This window comes from Apiospora marii (assembly GCF_038362585.1).
Source record: "Apiospora marii strain CBS 49790 chromosome Unknown utg000005l_segment0_segment0, whole genome shotgun sequence".
NCBI classification, from domain to species: domain Eukaryota; kingdom Fungi; phylum Ascomycota; class Sordariomycetes; order Amphisphaeriales; family Apiosporaceae; genus Apiospora; species Apiospora marii.
Genome location: NW_027117377.1, coordinates 5,489,375 through 5,514,294, shown reverse-complemented (window position 1 = coordinate 5,514,294; position 24,920 = coordinate 5,489,375). Strand labels below are relative to the sequence as shown.

General features: G+C 56.7%; 7 protein-coding genes across 7 annotated transcripts; 5 read left to right on the top strand and 2 right to left on the bottom strand.

Annotated features, from left to right (window-relative positions):
• Positions 1 to 31: 31 nt before the first annotated feature.
• On the top strand, positions 32 to 5,751 carry PG985_009617 (uncharacterized protein; the record flags this gene model as incomplete). Its single annotated transcript, XM_066829385.1, has 8 exons — positions 32 to 225; positions 288 to 2,203; positions 2,415 to 3,069; positions 3,120 to 3,464; positions 3,522 to 4,139; positions 4,219 to 5,110; positions 5,179 to 5,493; positions 5,572 to 5,751. The coding sequence occupies 8 exons, from the start codon at positions 32 to 34 to the stop codon at positions 5,749 to 5,751; spliced, it is 5,115 nt and encodes a 1,704-aa protein (XP_066684297.1).
• Positions 5,752 to 6,000: 249 nt separating this feature from the next.
• PG985_009616 (uncharacterized protein) lies at positions 6,001 to 8,023 on the bottom strand (the record flags this gene model as incomplete). The annotated part of the gene is made up of 7 exons (XM_066829384.1): positions 6,001 to 6,369; positions 6,491 to 6,884; positions 6,940 to 7,054; positions 7,109 to 7,435; positions 7,509 to 7,568; positions 7,629 to 7,863; positions 7,943 to 8,023. The coding sequence occupies 7 exons, from the start codon at positions 8,021 to 8,023 to the stop codon at positions 6,001 to 6,003; spliced, it is 1,581 nt and encodes a 526-aa protein (XP_066684296.1).
• A 1,229-nt stretch (positions 8,024 to 9,252) lies between these two features.
• Positions 9,253 to 12,273, top strand: PG985_009615 (uncharacterized protein; the record flags this gene model as incomplete). Its single annotated transcript, XM_066829383.1, has 2 exons — positions 9,253 to 11,454; positions 12,145 to 12,273. The coding sequence occupies 2 exons, from the start codon at positions 9,253 to 9,255 to the stop codon at positions 12,271 to 12,273; spliced, it is 2,331 nt and encodes a 776-aa protein (XP_066684295.1).
• A 1,387-nt stretch (positions 12,274 to 13,660) lies between these two features.
• On the top strand, positions 13,661 to 16,143 carry PG985_009614 (uncharacterized protein; the record flags this gene model as incomplete). The annotated part of the gene is made up of 3 exons (XM_066829382.1): positions 13,661 to 13,825; positions 13,907 to 15,137; positions 15,209 to 16,143. 3 exons carry the CDS (start codon positions 13,661 to 13,663, stop codon positions 16,141 to 16,143), a joined length of 2,331 nt encoding a protein of 776 aa, XP_066684294.1.
• Positions 16,144 to 17,357: 1,214 nt separating this feature from the next.
• Positions 17,358 to 18,980, bottom strand: PG985_009613 (Kynurenine 3-monooxygenase; the record flags this gene model as incomplete). The annotated part of the gene is made up of 2 exons (XM_066829381.1): positions 17,358 to 18,811; positions 18,881 to 18,980. 2 exons carry the CDS (start codon positions 18,978 to 18,980, stop codon positions 17,358 to 17,360), a joined length of 1,554 nt encoding a protein of 517 aa, XP_066684293.1.
• Positions 18,981 to 20,705: 1,725 nt separating this feature from the next.
• PG985_009612 (uncharacterized protein) lies at positions 20,706 to 22,602 on the top strand (the record flags this gene model as incomplete). Its single annotated transcript, XM_066829380.1, has 3 exons — positions 20,706 to 21,565; positions 21,642 to 21,960; positions 22,060 to 22,602. 3 exons carry the CDS (start codon positions 20,706 to 20,708, stop codon positions 22,600 to 22,602), a joined length of 1,722 nt encoding a protein of 573 aa, XP_066684292.1.
• Positions 22,603 to 23,537: 935 nt separating this feature from the next.
• On the top strand, positions 23,538 to 24,517 carry PG985_009611 (uncharacterized protein; the record flags this gene model as incomplete). The annotated part of the gene is made up of 3 exons (XM_066829379.1): positions 23,538 to 23,586; positions 23,673 to 24,222; positions 24,328 to 24,517. 3 exons carry the CDS (start codon positions 23,538 to 23,540, stop codon positions 24,515 to 24,517), a joined length of 789 nt encoding a protein of 262 aa, XP_066684291.1.
• Between the last annotated feature and the right edge of the window lie 403 nt (positions 24,518 to 24,920).

The following is a 24,920-nucleotide window of genomic DNA, read 5'->3' as shown; positions in this document are numbered from 1 at the left end:
AGTTCTGCTGCCGGTACATCAAATCGCAGCAATGTCAACGTCTCTATTCGGGACGATGGCCGTTCCGAGAGATCGCGCCAATGCGAGAGCCCTTGTGGAGAAGATCACCAAAGAACATGGCCATCTGAGCGACGAGAAGCTCCGAGACCTCAAACCAGAACTACGTCGCGAGATACAGGAAGCTTTCCTCAAGAAGGACCTCATGATTGGTTCAAGCGTAATTGCGTTCGTCACCCCAATCCTTATGCCAGCACGACAGTCAAGTCACTCATATTGCCATATTACAGTCTGTCCAAGAACCTATACACGAGCAAGGCGCGCTTCGTGTTCGAACTGCTGCAGAATGCCGACGACAACAGCTACCGCAACGCCAACAGTCGGGGAGCCGAGCCTTTCGTTTCGTTTCAAGTCCATCCCCGTCGCATCGTGGTCGAGTGCAACGAAGACGGGTTTACTCATGAGAACCTGTCGGCCATCTGCTCCGTCGGCCAGAGCTCCAAGAAGGGCGCACAGGGCTACATAGGCGAGAAGGGGATCGGGTTCAAGTCGGTTTTCATGGCAGCATGGAAAGTCCATATCCAGTCCGGTGCTTTCTCCTTCTCCTTCACGCACAAGCCTGGCGGGTCTGGAATGGGCATGATATCGCCCATATGGGAGGATGGAGGGGAAGAGTTGCCGTCATCGGCTCTAACGAGAATTACGCTCTATCTCCACGAGACTGGGGATGAGGCTATGATGGCAAAGACACGCCAAACCATCGAGGAACAATTCGAGGAGCTACAGGAGACGTTCTTGTTGTTCATGAAGAACCTGCGAAGGATCAAGGTCGCCTTCCACAACGATATGGGGGAACAGACGTCATCGGCTGAATACTCTGTTGAGAAGCCGAAGCCTGACCGTGCGGTACTGAGACGGAGCAAATCCAGAGGGGGCACGGTAAATACCAAGGCCAAACACTTTCATGTTACGACCCACGAGGCGACGAACCTCGCCAGGAACGACAACAGGTGTTACTCCGCAAGCGAAGAAGCTTCACACGCCTACTCCAAGTCTCAGATCGTTCTGGCCTTTCCTCTTTCAAAAAGATCCGAACCCATTATTAAGCCCCAGGATGTGTTTGTCTTTCTTCCAGTGAGGCCAGCTGGATTCCACTTCTTGATACAGGCTGACTTTGTCACTGATGCTGCTCGGCAAGACATCGTCAGGGATTCGCTACGGAACTCGAGTCTCTTGGACGGAATTGCCGATGCTTTCATCCAGGCGGTTCTCCAGTTCTGCGAACATAACGCCCTTAAATACCAATGGATGCGATACTTGCCAGACAAAGAGAACAAGACCTGGGGCCCGCTGTGGTCCTCTCTGGTGAACAAAATCGCCGACCGAATCAGCAAGACACCCTTACTATTCGGCCGATTACGACCCAACCAACGATATCTCATCAATTACATGTTCCCCTTGACCGATCTACTCATGGACGGGGAAGGAAACCCACTATTTGAAGATGTTTTAGCAAACCGTTTTCTTTCGTCTGACTATGCCAGAAGTGACACGGCTTTGCTTAACCCATATGGCCTAGCAGCGGTCACAGTCAACGAAATCTTGCGGTTGCTTCGAACAGACCTGGTTCGAGGCTCACTTTCTCGAATGTATTCGCCCGGAACAACAGAGGACTGGCATGAAAGAACTGCCAAATTACTGCATTACCTTGTCGATCTAAAGAACGTAGACGCAAGAACGGATCTTCGGAAACTGAATCTACTTCCGCTGGATGATGGTAGTTGGGTGTCCGTGTTGTCGGGTCCTGTGTTCTTCGCCCACACAGAGGCGTTGGAGATACCCCCAGGTACTGGGCTGCGTCTGATCTCGAAACGCACGACGAACCATCATAGAAAGGTTCTTTTCAAGGATTTGGGGGTCACAGAAGCCGCCACAAACTTTGTCCGCAAGAGACTCCTGCTGGAGTATCAGCCCGCCAACCGACACCCTGTTGCATCGATCTCTGTCTCCAAGGCCCAACTCGAGTTTCTCTATCTTTCCCACCATTTGGCAAATGATTTCGAAAGCTCAGACTATTTCAGTCTGGCTGTATTCGACCATAGAGGAGCACTTCAAAGACCGTCTCTCACAACTGTATACGTCAAGAATGATGATGCATACGGGCCCTGGCAACTTTTCCAGCCAACCCAGCCAGGATCTGGACCAGGTAAGAGATTTCCGGTTTCCATTCAGTTTTTTTCCTTTTACCGAAGCAGCTATCCCTCCCAGGTTCAGCGGTGGCGCCCTACATGTCTTTTAGCCTGTGGGACGGGGGTAGATGCACCGCTTGATCTATCCGTCCCTAGTATTTTTTTTTTTTTTTCTTGAGACAATGTGTTTACTCCGGTAAGAGTAATACTGACGTCGAGTGTTACTAGGTGATGGTGCACCTGGTCATGATACCCCCTGTTTTTTGCATACCGAATACTTCCAAGACAGTCCTGCAACCCCTCCAGGCCAAGACTTGACATGGCTCCAGTGGTTCTATGAAGAACTGGGAGTCGAAGGGAAAGTATCCATGGGTGAAAATAGACTGAACGCAGACGGAGAGTACTTGCAGCGCTATAGACCAGAGCGCTTCCTGAACTGCTTTTGCTCGTGGGCGCAAGACAGGGCAGCCGACTCGGTACAATACCTCAAGGACATTGAGGTCCTATGTGGTGAAGATGGAGAGACTGATTTGGTGCCGTTCAAATCCGCATACTTCCCTACCGAAACCCTCAAAGGCCGCGTCGATCGATTTCTTCCTCCGGGTGCCTTCTTCCCATGGCTCTGGATCGACAAGAACGAACCATTCGGGGTCATTCCGCTACAGTGGGCGAGCTTGCTGAGAAAAGTGGGTGCTGGTACACCCTCTTCTGACATCGACTTCGCTTTGGACATGCTCAAGTACTTCGCGGAGGCAATCGAGGTTCATAACATGAGTCTTTCGGAGAAAGTTAGGATATTCGAGCTTTATGAGCACATCTCAATAGAGCATCGCGGGGCAAAGGCGGGGACGAAGAGCCAGGCAGACACAACCGCCCATATTCGGTAGGTCCTTGATAACCACCACACCTGACCGCAAACTCTGACATGGACAGGAATTTCTTTGATGAGAATATGTCCGTATATGTCCCGCTAAGCCCTAGATATTGCTCATGGGAGTCTCCAAGCGAGTGCGTCTGGAAGGCACCTCAAAAGTTGGAGTCCAAGTACGCTCTGGAATGTCTTTACAAGGCAGACAAAGGCTTTGCCAATTTCAGACACCTGTCCAGCTTTTTCACGGATGTTTTGGGAATCGGAAATTGCGACCCAACGATCTTGGTCCATGAATTAAGGGTCCTCAAGGTATTGGATTCACACGACATTGACACCATCAGCGGTATCTATGCTGGGTTGCAGTCCATGAAGTCGCGAATCATTGGCTTAACCATGGATGAAGTGCGGTAAGTATAAACACCTAACCAAACGACCGTTTTATCAGCCACTGACTGGAGATTTAGACGTGCCTTTGAGGCCGATGCACTCATCTACGTCCCCCTTGATGATGACTCGTCGTGGTACACGACTTCCCAGTGCGTCTGGTCTAGCGCAGCGAGGCTCCGGGGAAGAGTTTCGCTGAATGACGAATACGGCAAGTTTGAGGACCTGTTCGTGAACATTCTTGGAGTCAAGCAGGTGGACCTCCAGATGGCGGTCGATGAGTTGAAAGAAATTGCAAGCAAGCCAGACGCCACCCGGAAAGAGGTCAACGAGTCAATCTGGACGGTGAATTCCTTGCTTCCCGGGTCGTTGCAACCCCCAAGCCCTGACGATGTGGTGTCGGGTCGCATATTCCCGGTCAGGAATCCGACTGGGACCGTCAGGCCGTATTCCACCGCCACCGAGTTCTTCATAGCCGACCGGGAATCGCTCAGGTCAGCGTTCCAGTCCAAAGTGCGGTTTTTGGACTTCAGCTTGGAAGAGGTGGTGCGGCTCCGGCCCTTCTTGGACTGGGCAGGTCTCGAGCTCAGGTACCTCTCAAAGTGCGTGCGCGAGGTGACCTCTTTCCACGGTGATGTGGCCAGACCGACTTCGAACCCGGATCGCCAAATTCGCAACCGTGCCCATGCCATTCTGAGGTTAGTTGTTAACCACTCATTGCAATGCGTCGACCGTGCTGACCATTTCCGATCGCAGAATAGCGAATCATTTCAACAGTCCCCGCGCGCAGGGCCAGAACGGCCAACACCTCTTCTATGAGATGCTGAAGACTGCCGAGATCTATGAGACGAATGGTATCTCGTCGGATCTGGTTCTTACCCAAGACAATGTTCCGCACACGGTGGCGGGCAAAATACAGACTCTGCATATCGACGAGAGCCGTGGATGCCTCAAGGTCTACGTGCCGCAAAGCAAAGATGACCAGGAGTACATATTCACCAATGTCCTCTCGCGAAGGCTGTTCGAATGGATGATGGAACATCCAGTGACGCACATATCAGGGCATAGTGCGGCTATGGCCAAGGACGGGGCGTCGGCCACCCGAGACGTTCTGCTGGCCCCGCGCTCGCGGCTGGACCGGGCCCTGGACGACAACGGCATATCCATGATTGATATCGAGACCACTGACGAAGACGCGGTACCAGCGCCTGAGTCTCCGACAACGCCAGTGGAAGTCACGAAAGAAAGCTCCGATCGAACTGACAGCGACACTGCCCTTGAGACTCCTATCACATCCAATGCAGAAATCTCACCGGCACGGGAGGCAGCGGAAGCCCCGAGGAGAAGCGCGCTGCCCTCGCCATCAGAACGTCGTGAGGATGTCCCTAGGAGGCGTTTGTCCATCTCGCCTCCCGCGACCCCTGCGATCCCTGCGACCCCAAGTCGTGCGACCCCAGCACTGGATGCAGTGGCGAATCAAGGCTATGTAGCCCTTTTAGACAAGGTAATTGGGCTGGGAAGGCGGAACGACATACCAACCCGCGGAGTTTTCAACATGAGGCTGCTACAGGCCAGGATTCCTGGTGCTTCAGATGCGTCGAATTGGGGTTTGGGCTCCTTACCCCAGATGGAACGCGACTGCAAGGTCGGAGCGGCAGGCGAGCTCTATGTACGTACAACCGCCACGCCCCTTCTTACCACTGAATTGTTTACGGCTAACGTATAATATGGCCACAGGTGTTTGAGCTCCTGGCCAATTTGACCGAGCCGCGCATCCTGCCCGGCTTCTCCCGATCCAACTGGCAGAGCACCATCCGCCGCTACGTGACCGTGCACCCGGAGTACCGCGCGATGCCCCCCTGGCTGGGGAGGGAGACGTCCGACCTGGTATACAGCGACACCGAGGGCGCATTGACGGATTGCCTGATCGACCGCGGCTTTCTGGACCAGCAGGAATGGGCTGGAAAACGACCGCAGTACTTCTTGGAGGTGAAGACGACCACCTCGAATTGCGACACGCCATTCTACATGAGCAAGGCACAGTACAGAAGGGTAAGCAGTTTCCATCGGTGAAGGAGAACCATATGGAGGGGCGGGAATAGCAATGCTGACTGACTATCGATCCCCTAGATGCAAGAAAATTCCGTCGCCGCCGGAAACAAAAGTACTATTTACGTAATATTCCGAGTCTACTACCTTGGCCAGGACAGCATGGGCCTCAAAATCTACGTCGACCCGGAAGCGTTGAGGGTATCGCAGAGCTTGAAGTTTACTGCCGAGTCGTGGTCGGTGACGCCGGCATATGGATGATGGATTTACGTGGGGAAATAGGTCAGGGTATCTTATCTGGACTTAGGGGATTGTGGGTATCGGTTTTCATGTTACTTAGGTCAGATACGATTGTTCTTTCCACTTTCTGCTTACGATTTGAAAGATCGTGTCTACGTGGTGGAACATGTGCGAAATCGCGGTGACTTTTTCAGGGGTCAACTCTAACCCCTTTTCGGATCTCCACTGTTTCTTTCTCCCCACTATTTCCTTCTATCCTGCGCCAAGTCCCTACTTCTCGGCAATTGCCGGCGCTTGGGCAGGGCTAAATCTGACCCAAAAAGGGGGCCGTTCCCAAAATGTTAACCACTTGAAATCCTTCTCGAACGACAAGTCCTCGTAGCCGGGAGCCGCCTCGAGGTCGAAATGCCACAAGGTCTTGGCGATGAACAGGCGGATCACCGTCATGGCGATGGCACCGCCCGGGCAGCCTCGGGGACCCTGACTGAACGGCTTGGAGGCCGCGAGGTTGTCATCCTTGTACGCTGGGTCGAACCGGGAATGGTCGGCCGGCAGCCACCTTTCCGGATGGAACTGGAGTGGGTCCGAAAAGTACCTCGAGCTCCTGGCCGCGGCGATGTAGCTGATTTGACAGATAACCTAGTTGATTCAATATCAGCATCAGTGCGCTAAAGCGAATTATCAACTAATCGTTCGGGGAGTCGCCACATAACTCAAGCGGGTTGTCCGCGTACGGCAAAAGGGGCAGGGATACACTTACCCCTTTGGGGATGTATTGGCCATCCACCACCGCACCGGGACTCACGCGCGGCAAGCCGTCGACTGTCGCCTGGTGGAGGCGGAGACTCTCCCGCTGGCAGGCCTGCAGGTACTTCAGAGTCGCGGCACTATCCGTAGTGATCGCGTCGGGAGTCGCAAATGCGGACCTCACTTCCTGCACCAAAGCCGCGTGCGCATCGGGCGCCCCGAGGAGGAAGAAGATCAGCGAGTAGAACTGGTCGGCCAGGGGCATCCAGCTAGCCAGGAGCAGCTGCGCCGCCACGTTCTCCAGGTGGTAGATGTGCTTCCGGTCCTCGGGCACGGGCGCGTCGGCGGGGACGAGCTGCTCGAAGTAGTCTAAGGTGCTCCGTCCGGCCGCGGCGCTCGATGCGCGTCTGGACGTCTTCGGTGTTCATCCGGATCAGCTGGGGCATCAGGGGCCAGACGGACGGCGGGATGGTGAGGTACATCAGCGGGGTCAGGAGGCGGAACTTCCGGGTGACCTCGCTCATGGTGACGAAGAGGTTCAGCTTCAGCGTGCCACTCAATAGAACCGAGTCCTTCACTGTATCGTGTGTTAGCGATATTCTCGGCGATTGAGAGCTGTGCGGCCGCTTACGATCTCGCATTTGATCCATTTCGCGACCGTATGTCATGTCGGCGGAGAGATCCAACGCCAGCCAGTCTGACCATCGTTGCATGTCAGCTCCTTTCCCTTGCGTACCGACTTCCTTCATCCGCTCGATGAAGAGGTCGATATGCTTGATGATAGTTGCCTCTTTCGCTTTGAGGTTCCTTGTACTAAACGCGGGGGCGAGCTTCTTGGCGATTTCGCGGTGCCTCACGGGATCCGTCTCCCCCGAGATACCGCCGTCGCCGGTATCCAAGGCATCGTAGCCGACCTGGACGAACAGCTCCAAGTTCTTGTCTACAGCAAGGTATATGTCTACATCCAATTCGTGATGTTGGTGAACGATTGATGACGGTGTATGGGGACAGGTATGGCAGGGACTACCGACCTTTTGCTGCTTTTGGTGTGAGAAACACCAGTTCATTGGGACCAATCCGAACAACGTCGCCTGATTGAATGATATCAGTAACTCGCACTCAGATATGATTAGAGTCTTCAACATTCTTACCATACTGCCTGAGCGCATCTTCGATGACCCATGGGTATCTCCCTGTAATCCTAAAGACACCGAGGTCAGTTTGCCTCAACGGCCCAGCTGCAGTGCACTGATGCGTCACCTTCAGCGCATACCTGACGTACGCCCACCAAAGGCCGGTGACAGCAGCAAGCCTTGGCCCGGGGTTTTTGGAGAGTGGATGGAACTTGAGTCGGTAGACCACTTGGGCCATGCAGTATGCAATGACCTGTGTGGAACGTTGAAGCGTTTTGTGTCAGTATGAACTACATGTAGCGCAATGCCTGCGTAATCCCAGGTCGACTCACCAATGCACTTGTAGTAGGCAGAAGCTTGGCGCTGGCTAAATTGCTGCTCACTCGGTCGCGAAAGTTCTCTGATAAGGCCATGATGACGTTGCCGACAGCCGGCAAGAGAAATCAAGCACGAATCTGCTGCCCGGCGACATGTCAACACCGGAAAGATTTCGAAAGCTCATTATCAATTGAGGAGGCAGTTGCAGTTGGTTCTGATTTCCAAGAGTCGAGGGTCTAGCCAACACCTAGCTACCCCTAGCTACAGCCCCCTTGCGCTGAAGCGGGGTTTGTGGCACACTACTTAATTGTGAATGATGTGCCATAGCTAAGGCCTGCATGTATGCGTATTGGTCGGCAACAGCTCCCTGCGTTCTACGCTACCACTCAGCTGGCGTGCTCAAAAGAACGCAGAGCTTGCTGTGTATGATGCCACCTTCATTGCTTCCGCTTGCCCAAATAGCTACGTGAACACGATTGTATGTACCGTCAATGATTCGCCTGCTTGAGTCGCATGAGAAATTCCGATATCTTGTGTCTCTTGGAATGTGCAATTCTGCCACCAAGGATCGTGCGCATAACGACCCTGAACCCAGAAGCCAAATCGTTTGTTGCCAGACCTGATGCTACCGAACATGCCCCCTGTTCCCGACTTGCCATGGTGTATCTAGTCCAAAGAGCTTGCCAACTTGCTAAAGACGGCAATTTGTTCTTTTTCTGCCTCGGGGCATCCTAGCGACATCCTCCTACAGCCTTACAAGCTGTTCGCCGAGCTTTGGTAAGCAACCTATATATAGCACAGCCTTGCGTTTCTCCAGATGTCGGTCTCTTTTCGGTTGCTTTGGTTTCAGCTGACAGCTTACATACGCCCACGTTTACTCAGTAAGTTCCAGAGCAGGCTGACAGGCGGGGCCTATAATTAAGCTGCGTGCATAATCTCTGGTCCAATTAAGCACCAGCGCAGTACACCTACCATCAAAGATGAGGAGCGACAGTCTCGAAGCAAACTTTTAAAAGTGGTGGCTTAGCCCCCCCCCCCCAAAGTCAGAAATTGCAAACTCACAACGTCGCCCTGCAACGGCCTACTATGCAGTAGACAATCACCCACATATGTCATTATACCAAATATTACAACTTTTGGGTGGCTGAATACAATAGCGCTGATGCTTTCGTGCAATGGATGTGGTTGGGTAGCCTGATGTGAATAGAAGGTATATTAAGACGTCAATAAGGTCAATGTTTATCAACATCACTCTATTAATTCTGCATGACTATGCCTCTCCCTGTACAATCGTATAACCGCGACATCAAGCCTTCGTATAACCATGTCTTCCCAGCTGTTGAAGAATAGGGACACCCTCATAGACTGGTCGACGCTGCCAGATCATTCGCATATCTCCCCGACCTTTCAGACAGAGGGTTTCGCAACTGTACCTTTAGAGTCCGCATGCCCGCAAGACGATACTCTCTGCGAAGAAACCGCCTCCTCAACACCTTACGAAAGTTCCGTCTTCTCCGAAAGCTCGACACTCCCCGAGCTCGACCACCACCGGACCCGGACTCTCCGTGACAAGCTAGGTCTCACCGGGCTGCTAGTACTGACTTTGGGTACCATTTGCCTTCTCGGGACGCCCTGCTTCCTTATATTCCTCTGGCATGGGGCTAGGCAGATCGGGATGCACCAGGACCCCGGCCGTGTCTGGACCAATATCGTCTTCTCGAACTGGGCAACCAGGAGCATCACCATATGTGCCACTCTGATCCGCTCGGCTATCACGGCGCAGGCGGCACTCATCACCTCCATGGTAGCATCCATCCTTGTCGAATCTGCCGGCGTCAATATAGAGGATCTCCCCATGCTGTCGGTTCTGCGCGCCATCAAAGTCTCACCCCTCAATCTCTTGATCCCAAATGTCCTAAAAGGCGGACCGCGCCGCCTGATTGGTGCACTGTGTACCGCGGCCATAGTTATCAGTTCAGTCATGACGATTGTCAGCCAGCTAACATCGACTATCCTTCTGTCCGACTTCAATACTACCCCCATACCCGGACCCCAGGCGGTGGAAAATCTGGTCATTGGAGGGTTTGTAATCGGAGGTGACAGCAACAACTACGGCTACGGCTCCGCACCCGCCAACTGGTGGAGGTTTGCGGAGTACAATGGATCGGCCAGGAACGTCACGGAAGTTGGGAACACCACATTCACCGACACGGGTCGCGTGTTCCGGGCGGCCATCCCATCGTCTGACCAGGTGTTCCGCGAGAACCTGCGGCACTACGAGGGCCCAGCCAACTCCTGGGATGCCCGCGTCGTCTGTCTGAACCCGAAGCTGTCGCACATTAGCTTCTCGACCAACGACTACTACGACACCGCGGAGCTGCACGGGACGGTCGATTTCGACCTCACCAACGACACCTACTCCGGCCTGCGAGTAGGCACCAGTGCCAACGGAACCCAAGCTTCGTTCACATGCACCGTGCCCTACCGGGACGGAGCCTCTATCTGCATACTGGACTCGGACATCTCGCTGAAGGCCCCGACCGAAGATGTGCAGCCCATATACAGCGAAATGGCCGGCCGCTATGTGATAGTCCGCTGGAGCTTCTCGCCCAACGAAACCAAGACGGAGTCGGACGAGACCCTAGCGGATCTGAAGACGCTGGTCAACATATCCACCAACGCATGGCCTCGGGGCTGGCAGCAGCAGCACCGAAAGTCCTGGACGGAGCTGATCAGCCCGTCCGGCGCCGACGTCTTCGGCATCTCGGCCTGCTTCACCATGGACGGCCTCCCCATGACGGGGCAGCCGGTCTCCATGTCGGCCAACTCCTCCGCCCTCGAGCCCAAGCTGGGCTACACGCGATCGGCCTCCAAGCCCCTGCTGGCGTCCCAGGAGCCGACCCTGCAGATCCGGGGGCAGATGGGCGTGTACCCCGACGAGCAAACCATGGAGGAGCGCGGGGTGCTCTCCCTCGCGTTCCAAGACGGCCACTGCCACAATCGCTACGTTCTTTCCGGCAACAGCAGTCACCGCGACAACGTCGTCCTCGGCGGCCTGGGCGCGGCCCTCGCCCGCTCGCGGACCCTGCCCCTGTCGGTGAACCGGCAGCTCCTCACGCTCGTGGACAAGAGCGAGCGCAAGGTGCAGCAGGCGCACGCCTGCCTCGTGCTCGACGTTCTAGCCACGGCGGACGACCCGGCCCTGGCCGTGCAGTCGCTGTCGACGGCGCTCGTGCAGATGCTGCACTTCGACGAGGACTACCGCTGGAACACGACGGCGGCGGCCGCGTACACGGTGGCCGCCGCGGTCGCGGTGCCGTCGAGCCGCGCCGGGCTGTTCGCGGTTACGGGCATGATCGCCGCGCACCTGTTCGTGCTGGCCGGCGTAGTCTTGCCTGCGTTTTTGGGGCGGACAAGGGTGACGCTGCTGGGCAACATGTGGCTCGCTGTGGCGCAGACCATGTCGGATCGGACGCTCGAGCTGCTGGCGCATAGCCACGACCTGACGGACAAGGAGGTGGCCAAAGTCTTACATGGTCCGAGGAAAGGGCCCGGGCTGCCGGGGGTGATTCGACGGCGACATAATGGGCGGGCGGAGTTTGGTCCACGATAATTGGCGAGGTGTTAGTCCTGGCGAGTGTCCCTTTCCAGCGGCCTTGCTCGAACGCATTGAAACCTACGAGCTACCCTGTACTCATCCTGCAGCCGCGCTGTACACCACATCCAAGGCCTTTAGCTGCTACCCTGTAGGCGTTACCCTGTAGCTACCCTGTGGCACTGTCGCTCGCTTAATAGGCTGCCTAGCCCTAACCGCACGGGGAATATATCGATCAAGTAATATTAGACTATAGAATTCGTAATATACATATATTTATACTTCCTCCCACCTGGCTCGCCTCACAAGAGTAGAGCCGCTTTCTCGCGTCAATTCCCACCATATGCTTTGCGAATGCCATCAACATGGAACTTGTCACGTTCAGGGAGCCCACACGCAATGCGGGCCACATCCAAGTTCGACGTGAGAGCAACACAACGCCCCTGCAGACGAGCAGCTCGCCCCGGCTGACATCGGCTTGATTGCATCACGCCCAACTATCCCCTGCGGCGCCATCCTCACGATCCAGCATTCGCGTGGAATCGTCGCAGCACCAACGGGAACAATGCTGGGAACAATGCTAGAATCAACATGCTCCGCTGATGCTGACTTGCGTATTAGCCACCGGATTTGGCAGGCTTGGGCCCACAACAGAAGAACATTTACGTCGAACTCGTCTCCGTATCACACGGGATCGGGAGCATCAAGTGCCTTGGGATTGGTCATTCGGATTGCAGTGTTCTGCGCTGAAGCCTGCATATAATTACACCCAGGTCTCGCCGGTGCTCACTTCGCATCAGCTGTGATGTCAGGCTTCATTCGGAAGAAATCTATAGTATAGTAGCTCCATAGGCTTCAAGTATAGTTGAATTTAGATGGTGAGCAGACCATGCCGACCGTTTCGCGAGCATTCCAAGCCTCCTAGGGTGGCTTCTCCAATCAGTGTGTGTTGAACAGCAGCTAGGTGGCGTGCCAAGATCTGGAATCAAATGCCGTTCGGGGTTGTTGGCGTGGACTGCCTGGTTCGCGGACTACAGTAACCTGCATGGATTACGCCAAAAAAATATTATCTACAATCGTTGCGTAGCACAGACGTAGAAGATGACAGACAGTGCACATGGTCCATGAAATACAATCGCCACACTCCTTTGAAACGGTAGTGGCACCTTCCACCTGGCTAGCGGTATCCTTAGCGTCAGAATTATCATGTCAACATGACTGAACCAAGTATTCATGCCGCCGCGCGCTTAGATAGCGCCGGCGAGAATCCTGCACTCGAGTCTGTCTTGGGGTCGGTCTATGAGCGCGCCAATTGACAAGCTGGCCGACTCATTCAGTTCCTTGCGAAATAGTTGGTTTATCGCAGCTCGGAAGACTTGGATTATTATTGACTGTAGTGGCCGTAGTGGAGCATGATAGTGATCAACCCCGCTCCTGGCGCTAGCGAGCAGCGTCAGGCCAGAAGCTAGGCGTCGAATGCCACCACCGGAAAATGGAATTCCTACATGTAGAGAGGCACTCCGTACTGGAGCTCCCAATGGTCGCTCTCGGACTGCGACTTGACCCTTTTGACCATTTGTTTGTCCTTTCCAGCTGTCCGGGTCGGCCGAGTCAATCCAACCAGACGGGACTGACCAATGACAGTTAGGAGAGATTGGCCGGGCTGGCGGAACCGATGCGATGCGGACCTTGACCAGAACCCTGACGTCCGCGAGCATGAGAGCAACGCTGCTCCGGCCCCGCTCAACTGCGCTTGACTGTCGCCTCCAAAACCTGCTTCTCCACCGAGTAACGGCTGACTGGACTCATGCACCACACTACGCTCGTTACGGTCCAAGATGGACGATCGCATGCAACGGATACCAACTATTTACCAAATATAAAGTGGCTACCAAAGGCAGTCCGAGCCTGCGTACGCGTTGCCGGTTGGTGCCTGCCGGCACTTGTTCAAAAGATCTACTGTTTTTCGTCATTGTCTCCACCACCTGCTTTTATCGCATTTTACTTTTGCCCTAAGGCAATGTTACAGTAACCAGGCGTGCAGGCTAATTTACCACATTGGTTCTCGCTCTTCCCAACCTTAGCATTGCGTCGAACCAAAAGCTCAAGATCCAGCCATCCATTTTTGACGTTCCCCATGGCGAGCGATGAAGGAAAGACCAAAGGCGGTACCCGCGGGGCTTCCAATGCCCAACCGGGTCTGCCAGGCACTGCAGCTGCCACGGGCCGAAACAAGAGGAGCCGCCGGGCCAGCGACGTGACCCGAAACGCTTGCAACGAGTGTAAGAGGAAGCGCGCCAAGGTACCCTTTCCCCCCCTTTTTCTTTTCTAGTGTCACAATGTTTTGTGACGATCCGAGACTTGTGATTGACCGCCACTACAGTGCGACGGCAATAACCCATGCCGGAGATGTTCAGAGCATGGGGTAGCAGCCCATTGCCATTATGAGAAGCCGTTGAAGCAATCCAAAGACAGCCTCCGCGAGGAAGTCGACCAATTGAAACGCTGCCTTCATCACAACGAGTCTGTGCTGGCGGGGCTTACCAACCCCGAGATGTACAACCAAGTGCTCGCCCGGTTGCGTGGTGGCCAGAGCGTCGATGCTGTCTCTCAATGGCTGCAAGATACCGTGCCCTCGGAGGCCGAAGATGACGGGACCCCGCCGGCTCCGGCAGCTTCGGCAGCCTCGGTAGCAGACGACGGCTCCTCTCTGTCCCTGACCCAATCACATTCGACCCAACAGTCTACGCAATATTCGGATGTCACCACTCCCCTGCCCGACTGGGCGGGCAAGGCACCAGACAGCGAAATGCCTGATCGGAACCCCATCCCGTCGTCTGCCGGCGCCGGCTTCCCCCCCGAAATCACCATGTGGACCACGAGTATGGCGTCTTATAACAGAGTCCTGCCCACGATACTCTCTCCATCCGTCCCGCAGGGCGCCACCGATTACAATTTCATGGACTACATGTCGCCCGCCGTGGCGCTGTCCGACCAGAACCTCTGCGGCAGCACGTGGACCAACGTAACGCAGGACATGGTTCTGGTTCAACACTTGCTCGCTCTCTACTTTTGCTGGGAATACCCGACATTTGCCACGATCCACAAGGAGTATTTCCTGGCGGACTTTCTGAGCGGGAGACAAAGGTACTGCTCGGCGACGCTGGTCAACGCCTTGCTATCCCTGGGCTGCCTGTTCTCCTCGGGCGCCACCCCGTCGGATGAGTCGCAGGCCCTTAGTGACCACTTCTTCCAAGAGTCCCTGAGGCTCGCGGCCCAAGACAGCAACCAATACACCCTGACCAACATCCAATCCATGAGCATCATGGCCATCCGCGAGGTGAGGTGCGGGCGGAACACGGAAAGCAGGTACTATGCCGGACAGAGCATGCGGTTGGCCCTCGAGATGGGCATACGCCAGGACGGCCACTTCGGTGACGCGGGCAACATCGCCGTCTCCAACACGACGTTCTGGGGGGCCTTCGCCCTGGACAACGTCTGGTCCATGGTGGTGGGCACGTTGCCGCTGACCTCGCGTGCGCCGTCGCTACCTCCGAGACCGCCCATGAACGCCGACATCGAGGCGGCACCGTGGACCCCATATCCACCCCAAGGTAGGTCTCCCCAACGTAGAGAGAGAGAGTCTCGGAGCGGCTGACCCCCTACTGCTAACACTCCGAACCAGATCACACGGCCCTGGGAGCGTCGACTTGTACGCAACCCCTGCATATGCAGGCGTCCAACACGCAGTCCGTTTTCAAGTGCTTCTGCGAGATCAGCCAGCTGGGCCACAGCACGGCGTACCTCATGCAGACGCCTCACGTCCCCGTCACGGCCCACGCTCTTTTGGAAGCCTACAACCGCTACCTGGACTGGTATAACGGGATTCCCGAGGCCCTCCGTCTGGGCGCCAACTACACACCCTCGGTCTTCGTTGTCCACATCTACTACCACTGTGCCATCATGCTCCTCTTCCGCCCGTACATCCGCTTGCGCATAAAAGGCTCGACCGTCGTACCACGTGACGTCTGCACCGAAGCCGCCGACGCCGTTCGGGCCCTCCTGCGGTCCTACACCCAGCTCTATACCCTTCGGTATACGCCGTCCTTTCTGCCTTACCTCACCCTCATCTCGTCCACCATGCGCCTGGCCGCGGCCACGGCCGAAGCCAGTCCAAGCCCGCTTGCGGGGGCTTCGTCGGACGAGCTGCTGGACGACGTCCGGCGTGTCATCGCGACCGTGCCGCTCGACTTTGGAGACTTGGCCAGCGCCCTTGCGCACACGAACGCCCAAGGCGGCGTGCCGCGGTCCGAGTTCAGCCCGGACGTCACCGAGTCCCTGGAGCAGGGCATCAGCGACCTGACGGAGATGAGGCTGTTCAACCTGGCCGCCAAGCAGGCGCTGCACGCGCTGCAGCACCTGCACGCGCTGCAGCACCTGCACGCGCTGTGGAACAACGACCCCGCCGCGACGGCAGAGGCAGAGGCAGAGGCAGAGGCAGGCGCGCAAAGAAAATCCAAACCCACACCCGCATTCGGATCCGAGTTTCACCTACAGGCGCAGCTCGCGCTCGCTTCGGGGGTCTCGTTGGAAGACGCCGGCTTTGCCATGTTCTTCTAGACTGATCCGAGCGGCGTCAAAGCCCTCAAACTCGGAGAGAGGTAGGCGCTAGAACTGTCCGGGGGTGTAAGTGCAAACGCAGACGCCTCTTGAAACGACGAATTGGACAAAGCTCCTGCTGAGCCTCGACGAGTCACTGTCGGCGCATCTGCAGAGGTGGCGTGTTCCAAGCCGTTAGTTAGCCTGGTCGCGAGCTGCCTTGCCGACAGCGCGCATCATTCATGACATGAAATACGCTGCGCCTGCTGTCCTACCAGCCAGCGCACAACTCTTTCTGTCGATCCAGCTCTGTCCGTACTGTAAACGCGATAGTCACTTTTGGGCGGCTGCATGGCGCATCTCTCCAGGAACGACGCCGGACAGTGGTTCCTGGCGAGCTTTGCCGCGTTCATGGCGTCCGAGAAGGACGAACAGAAAGTCATTCACCGGGTACGTCCTACCGCTTCACCGTCATCTCTGCTAAGCCTGGCGATGCAGTTGGTTGCGCACGATGTCAGTGACGACGTCGAGGCAGAGGCCATGAGGACGGAATAGCCCAAGGGCATTCGCGTCCGCCGTCCAATAGCATGAATGTTATCTTAGCCGATGGTTCAATTCAATCACTGTTCACTGTCAGTTCATAAGGCATTCCGGCGTAACGTGGTGAATTGAATAAGACCTTGAACCTTTTGACCAAGGGTTCCTTGATGAGAAGGCGTCGCACTCCGACTCGATCGGTCGCTGTTTTGGGTTTGAATCACGCCAGGTGAGTCTGCTACTGGGCTTTGGGTATCAAAATAGGCTTGCATTTGCGAATCGACTGGTTGGGACGATAACTAGTCGTCATTCTGGCCATAAGAGTCCTGCGAGTCGATGGGACACATAGTCGCTCAGCCGGCTGCTTCGACGGCAGATGTGTTGGAAGGAAGCAAAAGAACCAGCGGAGACATTTGGTCGGAAACCCAGCTTTGAGAGAGTGCTGTAGCAACACTTGTGGCCGAAGCACCTCTCTCCTCCAACAGGTAGTTAGATCAAGTCCACAGCGTCAAAAGCGAATAGAATACATGGAATATGAACATCTTCATTAAACACATAATCATAGCACGTTATCAGAACTCCTCCGTCCTGCCATAATCTCCCTGGGGGCTCAAGTCAGCAATCGGCAGTCGCTCCTAGATCTGGGCCTCACAATCTAACTCGGTTCTACCACCCCATCCTCCCCCTTGCCGACTCTGTTACCGTGAGTGGCTACCCCTGCCGGAGATCCTAACATCCGCACCGCCCCAAACGGCCCTAATCACCGACTCCCCCGTCGTCACCTGCCCTTTTTTGGAAGCAGCGACGACCCAGAGCAGCGCCGCCAGGACGGCCGCCAGCACGAGCGCAAGCAGGACCTGGAACAAGGCCAGCTGCAGGTCGTCCTTCTGCTTGATGACGGAGAAGCGCTCCGACGAGAAGGCGACGCGCGAGTACAGCGTCTGCCAGCCCAGCCCCGGGAAATGCCTCTGCAGCGCCTCCTCGAGCCGCCGGCGCAGCAGCTGCGGGTACTGCGTCGCCCGCAGGCCGTTGCGCATGACGTGGTAGTTGTCGAGGGCCAGCTGGTTCATGACGGCGACGTCGGGCTGGCGGTGGGCGCTGTACTCGGCGAGGGGCTCGGAAGACGGAGACGATGACTCCAAGCTCAGGCGGTCGCTGCACGGGTACTGGCTCTGGCTCTTTCGGCCGCACGTCAGACGGTCCAGGTAGCCGTCGTCGAACAGGACGCGCACGTCCTCGAGGCCCGTGTTGAGGCCCTGCCCGTAAAAGGGCACCATGGTGTGCGCCGCGTCGCCGACGAGCACGCACGCGTCCCCGTGGCTGACGGGCGCGACGCGCAGGTCGTGCAGCGCGGCGGGTTGGGTCTGCGCGAACTGCGCGGCCAGCTCGGCGGGCGTGAGGAGCCGCGGCACGATTCCCGGGAAGTGCGCGTCGAAGAACTGGACGAGCCCCGCGCGGTCGTGGCCGGCGGCGCGGGCTCGGAGGTGGCGGAAGACGGCCTCCGGGGCGAAGAGGTTGCAGGTGAAGGTGCCCTGCGGGTTCGGGAGGGCGATGAACATGAAGTCGCGCGTCGGCCAGACGTGCAGGTGGTCCAGGGGCAGTTTGGGCTGGCCGTCGGGGCCCTGCGGGATGTGGAACTCGCACCACCACGTGTCGAGCCAGCGGGTCGTCGTGTTGAGGTGGCTGAAGCGGGCGAGGTGGTGGCGGACGGCGGAGTGGGAGCCGTCGGCGCCTATGATAAGGTCGAAGCGGGCGCGGGTGAAGGACTGGACGCCGAACGGGTCCGATCGCGAGTCGGTGAAGATGGCTTCCCTGGCGTTGAGGTCGGCGTGCAGGAGCTTCCGGTTGAAGAAGACCCTGGCGTTGGGGAGGGCGAAGACGCGGTTCAGCAGGACCATGCGCAGGTCTTCCCGACTCACGACGGTGAGGTCCTTTCCCTCGGTGCTGTAGCGGACCTGGGTGGTCGTCAGTTCTCCCGTCGCGCTCACGCCGTGGACTTCGCGCGAGTGCACGCCGATGGTCCCCTTGAGGACGTCGCGGACTAGATCTCTGTCGCCGCTGCGCTCCAGGGCCTTGAAGCCGCGGTCCGACATTGTGATGTTGATCGACTTTCCGACCTGGTGCGTCGTCGTCTTCTCTTCACACCTGGGGTCTGTCACATTCCGTCTCGAGTCAGTTATTTCGGCAGACAGGGAAGGGCAGGGAAAGATGGATAACGTACCTCCTCGCATCTCGTAAATTTCGACTTCGTGGCCCCGGAGGCCGGCGTAGATGGCCGCCAGTGCACCGACGGGACCACCACCACAGATAACGACCTTCATGATGGACTAAGGGTTGATGAGAGCTTTAGAGGATTAGACGGTAGATCAGATGTTGATGAATCAGACAAGAGGTTTTGAGCTTCCAAGCTTCGTTCTTCTTATATCGTGTTTGGCGAGTGTGGAGAAATCGAAACGCAACTTTAGGCGGAGCAATGCTGTCTTTTTGTATCTGACGGGAGGGAGCTTGTCGATGAGCTCTTGGTGTCGTCTTGTACCTTTGCTTGTTTGCCCTTGGAAGTCCCATCATGTCCTTGTCCCCCAGACCGGCCGTCCGCCGCCGCTAGCCCCCCAATCTTCGCCTCTTGCCTGTCCCTCTTACGTCGTCACGATGGTCCGGGAAGGGCCAAGCACAGACTAAACATCGTGACAGCGGGCATGAGCGACCACGAACAGGCCCCTGTGGTGGCAAGTGGTGGAGGCTCGGTTCTGACCGGGGACCTGGGTATAGAGGCAGATTGGCATTGCTTCGCATTATGGAGGAGTTAGTCTGTCGTTGGCGTCCACACGTGCGCAGCCTCATACGCAGGGTCTGGTCTGCAGGGTCTGGTCTGCAGGGTCTGGTCTGCAGGGTCCAACATGCATACTCTAAAGCTTAGTAGTGGGATCTGGCTGTAGATCGGGTTTAGCCCTACGTATTGGCCCTTGGTGGAGGTCGGGTGGCTTCCCGTACGGTTTCGGCCGACCCGGTCCGCGCCGGGGTAACCCAGATCCTGCCCCCAGACAGCCTGGATCGGAGGCCCCCAAAAAGCTTATCAGTATACAGATACTAGGGGCTGCTAGCCGGGATCGAATGCTAGATCGCCTTGTTTTCTGTCTATATGCGTGTTTCTCTTCTCTCTTATTGTCATACGTGTTTCTCATAGAGATTATTCGGTTCGAGTTGCTCCGTCTGATGCAGCATAATGCTGGACGATCCAAAGTTTACTTGGCGTAGCTTGGCCAGCACGAGGCCACCCACGTAAACGGATTCGAATGACGGCATCCACTGACAGTCATCTCAGACCCCCTACCCTAAACTATCTCTATTTCGACGTTGGTCACGGAGTAGGCTGTGGTTGTTAACGTCGCCGTGGCAATATGGAGTCAACGGTCGTGACGTCGACGGGGGCTCGAGAGTATATGAAGCTAGCTGAGCGCCCTAGCCGGGCCGTTAAACTGTTAACTGGCTGGGGTAAATAACTGTAGCCCAAGTATTGTTGCTGTGTAGATCGAATCCTCGCATGTGGCGCCACCTACGTAGCCACCCGCGTCAAATAAGCATTTCTTACCTCGACTAGGTCCCGATCCCACGGTCCAGGCGCCCAAACCAGATCCTTGGTAATCAGTCAAAGCGCCCACATCGGCACCTTGCGTCATTGGCGGGCTGCGTGGCTGGTGGTAGAACGCTCCGGGTTCTGTATTGGCTGGTTCGTGTAAGCACTATGTATGATGTGGGATCAGACTAGCATCAATTAGGACCACTACCAGGCTTTCTGCCCCGCGCCGTTGGAGGACCGGGGGGCCCCCCGGCGCCTACAACGGACGGACAGAAATAGAACATGTACACTTTAGCCACTGAAAGTAAAATGTAGCCTCAAGTAGTTCCGCGAGTCTATTACCCCTGCTATTTACCACACCTCACTCGTCTCCATTTACCTCCATTTCCCACAACCTTAGCTCATTCTTTGTCAGTCTCCCGATTTAGTTCGTGGACGATTTGCGAAAAAGGAAACTGCCTAATTCACTATGGCTGCATCTGCGACCACGACAGTAGAGTTGTCCGACCTCCCCAGCGCGCACATCAACGGAGACAAGGCAGCGCATTCGGACAACGACTTGCACAACACACATAGCCCCAGGAGCGACGATGCCGCCTCTACCACCAGCGGCGACGGCGCGCCTGCCGAAACTGTGGTGGCCACACCGCACGGCCGGCAATTCAGCGCAACCAAGTCGACCCTCATCATCGCGGTGCTGACGGGCGTCAGCTTCCTCAACACCATGGGCTCCGGCATCCTGACCGTCTCGCTGCCCGTCATGGCCGGCGACCTGGCGCTCGACGACTCGCTGCTGCTGTGGCCGGCGTCCGTCTACGCCCTGGCGGCGGGCTGCACGCTGTTGTTGTTCGGGGCGGTGGGGGACCTCGTCGGCCCCCGCCGGCTCTGGCTCGCCGGCGCCGCGCTCTACGGCCTCTTCACCCTGGGCGTCGGCCTCGCCCGCACGGGCGCCCAGCTCATCGCCTTCCGCACCGTCCTCGGCGTGGCCATCGCCATGTGCCTGCCCACCGCCCTCAGCGTGACCGTCCACGCCTTCCGCCCGGGCCGCTGGCGCAACATGGCCTTCGCCTGCCAGGGCATGGGGCAGCCCCTCGGCTACTCCTTTGGTCTCATCCTCGGCGGCGTCTTCGCCGGCACCGACGTCGGTTGGCGTTGGGGGTTTTATGCGTCGGCTATCCTCAACTTCCTGTTGGTGTTGGCGGCTTTTCCCTCGCTGCCTGCGCCGGCGCGGGAGAAGGAGTTTACTTTCCGGTCGCTGCTTCGGGATGTGGATTGGATCGGGGCGTGCTGTCTTAGTTTGTCGCTGGGGTTGCTTTCTTACGTTTTCTCGTATGTACTTCATCTTTGCTGATCTCGTTGATTTGTCCCCACCTTTGCCACCTTCAGCTTACTGACGTCCCGACAGCGTCGTGAGCCGCGACTACAACAGCCTCAAGTCGGCCCAGAACATCGTGCTGCTGGTCCTGGCCGTCCTCCTCATTCCCGGCTTCGCCCTCTGGGCCGAGTGGCAGGAGCGTCGCGGGCGGCCGGCGCTGATCCCCAACAGCCTCTGGAGGAACGCGGCCTTCACCTCGACCTGTATTACTGTGTTCTTCACCTGGGCCGTCTTCAACGCGTTTCAGTACTTCAGCGCCTTGTTCTTCGAGCGCGTGCTGCACCTCTCGGCCCTGCAGGCGGCGATTCGGTTTTTGCCGATGGTGTTTGTTGGGGCGGCTACTAATGTGGTAAGTGCTGTGCTTTCTGTTACCTAAATCAGTTGTATACCCCTCGCCAAATGATATGACTTAGGCTTGGTATTAACAGATGTTCCAAACTCTCTCTAGGTCACGGGGTATTGTGTGGATAAAGTGCACGTTCGAGATTTGGTAGCATACTCTGCCGTTATCAGCATGGTGTGTCCACTCATCATGGCCCTGATTCAGCCCTCCTGGATCTACTGGCAAGGCGCTTTCATTGCGATGCTGCTTATCCCGCTGCATCCTGATGGTAAACCTCTCTCTCTCTCTCTCTCTCTCTCTCTCTCAAAAGCAAGCCCATGCCGCCATGCGCATACTAACATCTACCTCCCAGTGCTTTTCACCGTGTCCAGCCTCATCATCTCCAAGGCGTACCCCGGCAAATCCCAATCCCTGGCTGGGGCCGTGTTCAACGCCATTTCGCAGGTGGGCAACTCGGTGGGCCTGGCCGTGACGGCCGCTATCAGCTCGTCCGTCACGCAGCACCGCGGAGCGGACGAGGCGGACGAGGAGAAACTGCTGGCGGGGTACCATGCGGCGTTCTGGACCATGTTCGCCTCCATGGTCGTCGTGGTTTTCGTCTCGTTCTTTGGGCTCAAGCAGGGAGGGAAGGTCGGGGCTTCTAAATGAGTACATGTATTTTGTGTAATTATATGAGATATATATGACGTTAAAAATAGACGCAATCTACGGGCAGTATGGCGTCTCTGTGCTTTGGGGTTCATAGAGGCGTCCAGACGGCGTTTCACCACTTTCTCTGTGTTGTATGGCTAATAGTACTGGCTATGGAGTTCATGCTGCAAGGAAAAGAGCTCATTCGATCATGCCGAGCTTTTCTAATACTATGTGCCCATGGCGGGCACAAGATCTGGGCTCTTTTGTTTGAGCACGGCAATTGAGTGGCAGCGTAGATTGCGAGGCACTGCCTGCCGAATCGGGCGGTTCCAGCGGTCGCTCGTCGCGCCGCGCTTACCCCAACAAGCTGGCATTACATGGGCATGTGTCTTGACTAATGAACTCGGATTTGGACATGTAGACCTATCATTATTCGTGTTCATGCAGGCAGTTATTTTCGGTGCCACTTTTTTACTGCCACCCGTCCCTCCCACATGCACCTCGCTTACCCCGGATTGCCAAACCGTCTCCCCTAGCGCGGGGCTGGCCCCAGGTAATCTATCCGCGGTACCCCAAATGCAGTCTTCCTGCCGCTCATACATTATCACACGGCTTCGCACATACTGCAACCCCGCTCATCGCGATGTTAGAGCCAGAACGCCACTCGCAGTCGAGCTTCATGTCCATTGTGATCTAGCCAAGTATGTACAATTACGTAGCCACGGCTTCCAAACGCCATTGAAGAGAGGGGGTAAGTGGAAACTGCCATATCGCCAGGCCTAGGCCTAAGGGGCGCGGCGAGACCTCGACATTGCGATGGAGTTCGGACGAAGTGAAAGTGTCCCCTTAACCTTATATATATACCACGTGGCTCTCACGCCACTTGTTGACTTGCCCGACTCTCTCGCAGGACTGAAAGCTTTACACTACTGTACTAGCTCGTAGAAGACATGGCAAACCTTCTCAGCGGATCAGCCCTCATCACAGGTGCTGCATCAGGTGCGTGTGAAAACCTTTCCTCCCTCTCTTCTTACCCGGGTCCCGCTCTGTCGTTGATTCTAACCTCTAACCATCTCGCTTCCTAGGCATCGGCCACCAAACCGCCCTCGCCTTCGCCAAGTACGGCAAAACCAAACTGGCCCTAGCCGGCCTCGACCCGGGCGCCCTCGCCAAAACGGCCGAGGCGATCCGGGCGCAGTACCCCGACGTCGAAACCCTAGAGCTCCGGATGGACGTGCGCAGCACGGCCGAGGTGAAAGCCGGCTTCGACGCCGCCATCGCCAAATTCGGCCGCCTCGACGTCGCCGTCCTCAACGCGGGGGTCCGGGGCCCCCAGACCCTGACGGACGAGACCGACGACGCGGCCTTCGACGAGACCCTCGACATCAACCTGGCAGGCGTGTGGCGCTGCCAGCGCGAGGCCCTGCGCGTCATGCTCGCGCAGGAGGACCGGGGCCCCCGCGAGGGCCGGGGGCGCATCATCAACACGGCGTCCATCCTGGGGCTGTTCGGGCCGCCGCCCGGGCTGCCGCACACGCCCTACGCGGCGGCCAAGCACGGGGTCGTGGGCCTGACCAAGGCGGATGCCGTCGTCTACGGCCAGCAGGGGATTCGCATCAATTGCATCTGCCCGGGGTATGTGACAACCTGCCATAATAACCCATCTTTCCTTGACCCTCTCTGTTCATACATAATAATGTTGATGCGCGATGTTTGGTCGCCTGCTTACCTATCTCCCAGTTGGACAATGACCCCGCTCATTACGGACCCGGATGACCCAGCGCTGTGCCGGGTGGTTGAGCGTGGCCCTGTCCCGCGCCTCGCTCAGGTGGAAGAGATTGCCGATGCCACCGTGTTCCTGGCTTCGCCTCTGAGCAGTTTCATGCAGGGCGCGTCGTTGGTCGTGGACGGTGGTTTCACGTTGACCTAATTGCGGAGAAACGTGGGGGTGCACAAGTTGCAGGGGGTTATTCGGCTCACTGTGGCAGCTGGGGGGGGGGGGTGCTAGCTAAACACTCATTCAAAACGTGCACTCGATGCTTTAAAGGCTAGTAGTGCAATAATACAACGTACAGAGCGCAACCAGAGAAATGAATATGAACACCTTGACGACAAAGAATTTCCCAATCCCCATCAATGCTTTGCGCGTTAGACGTTGTTGGTTCGTAGATTCTAGATGCTAGGTAAAGACTGTCGATCGATTAGACTCCTGTCAGCGACAGTAGTTCCCGCGATGGGGTCGTGGCCGTGGGGCGCGGGGCAAGCAACGATTGACATTGACAGTGGGGTCCAACAGCAGTACCAACAATAACACCTCCTTGCTCCCCTCTTGA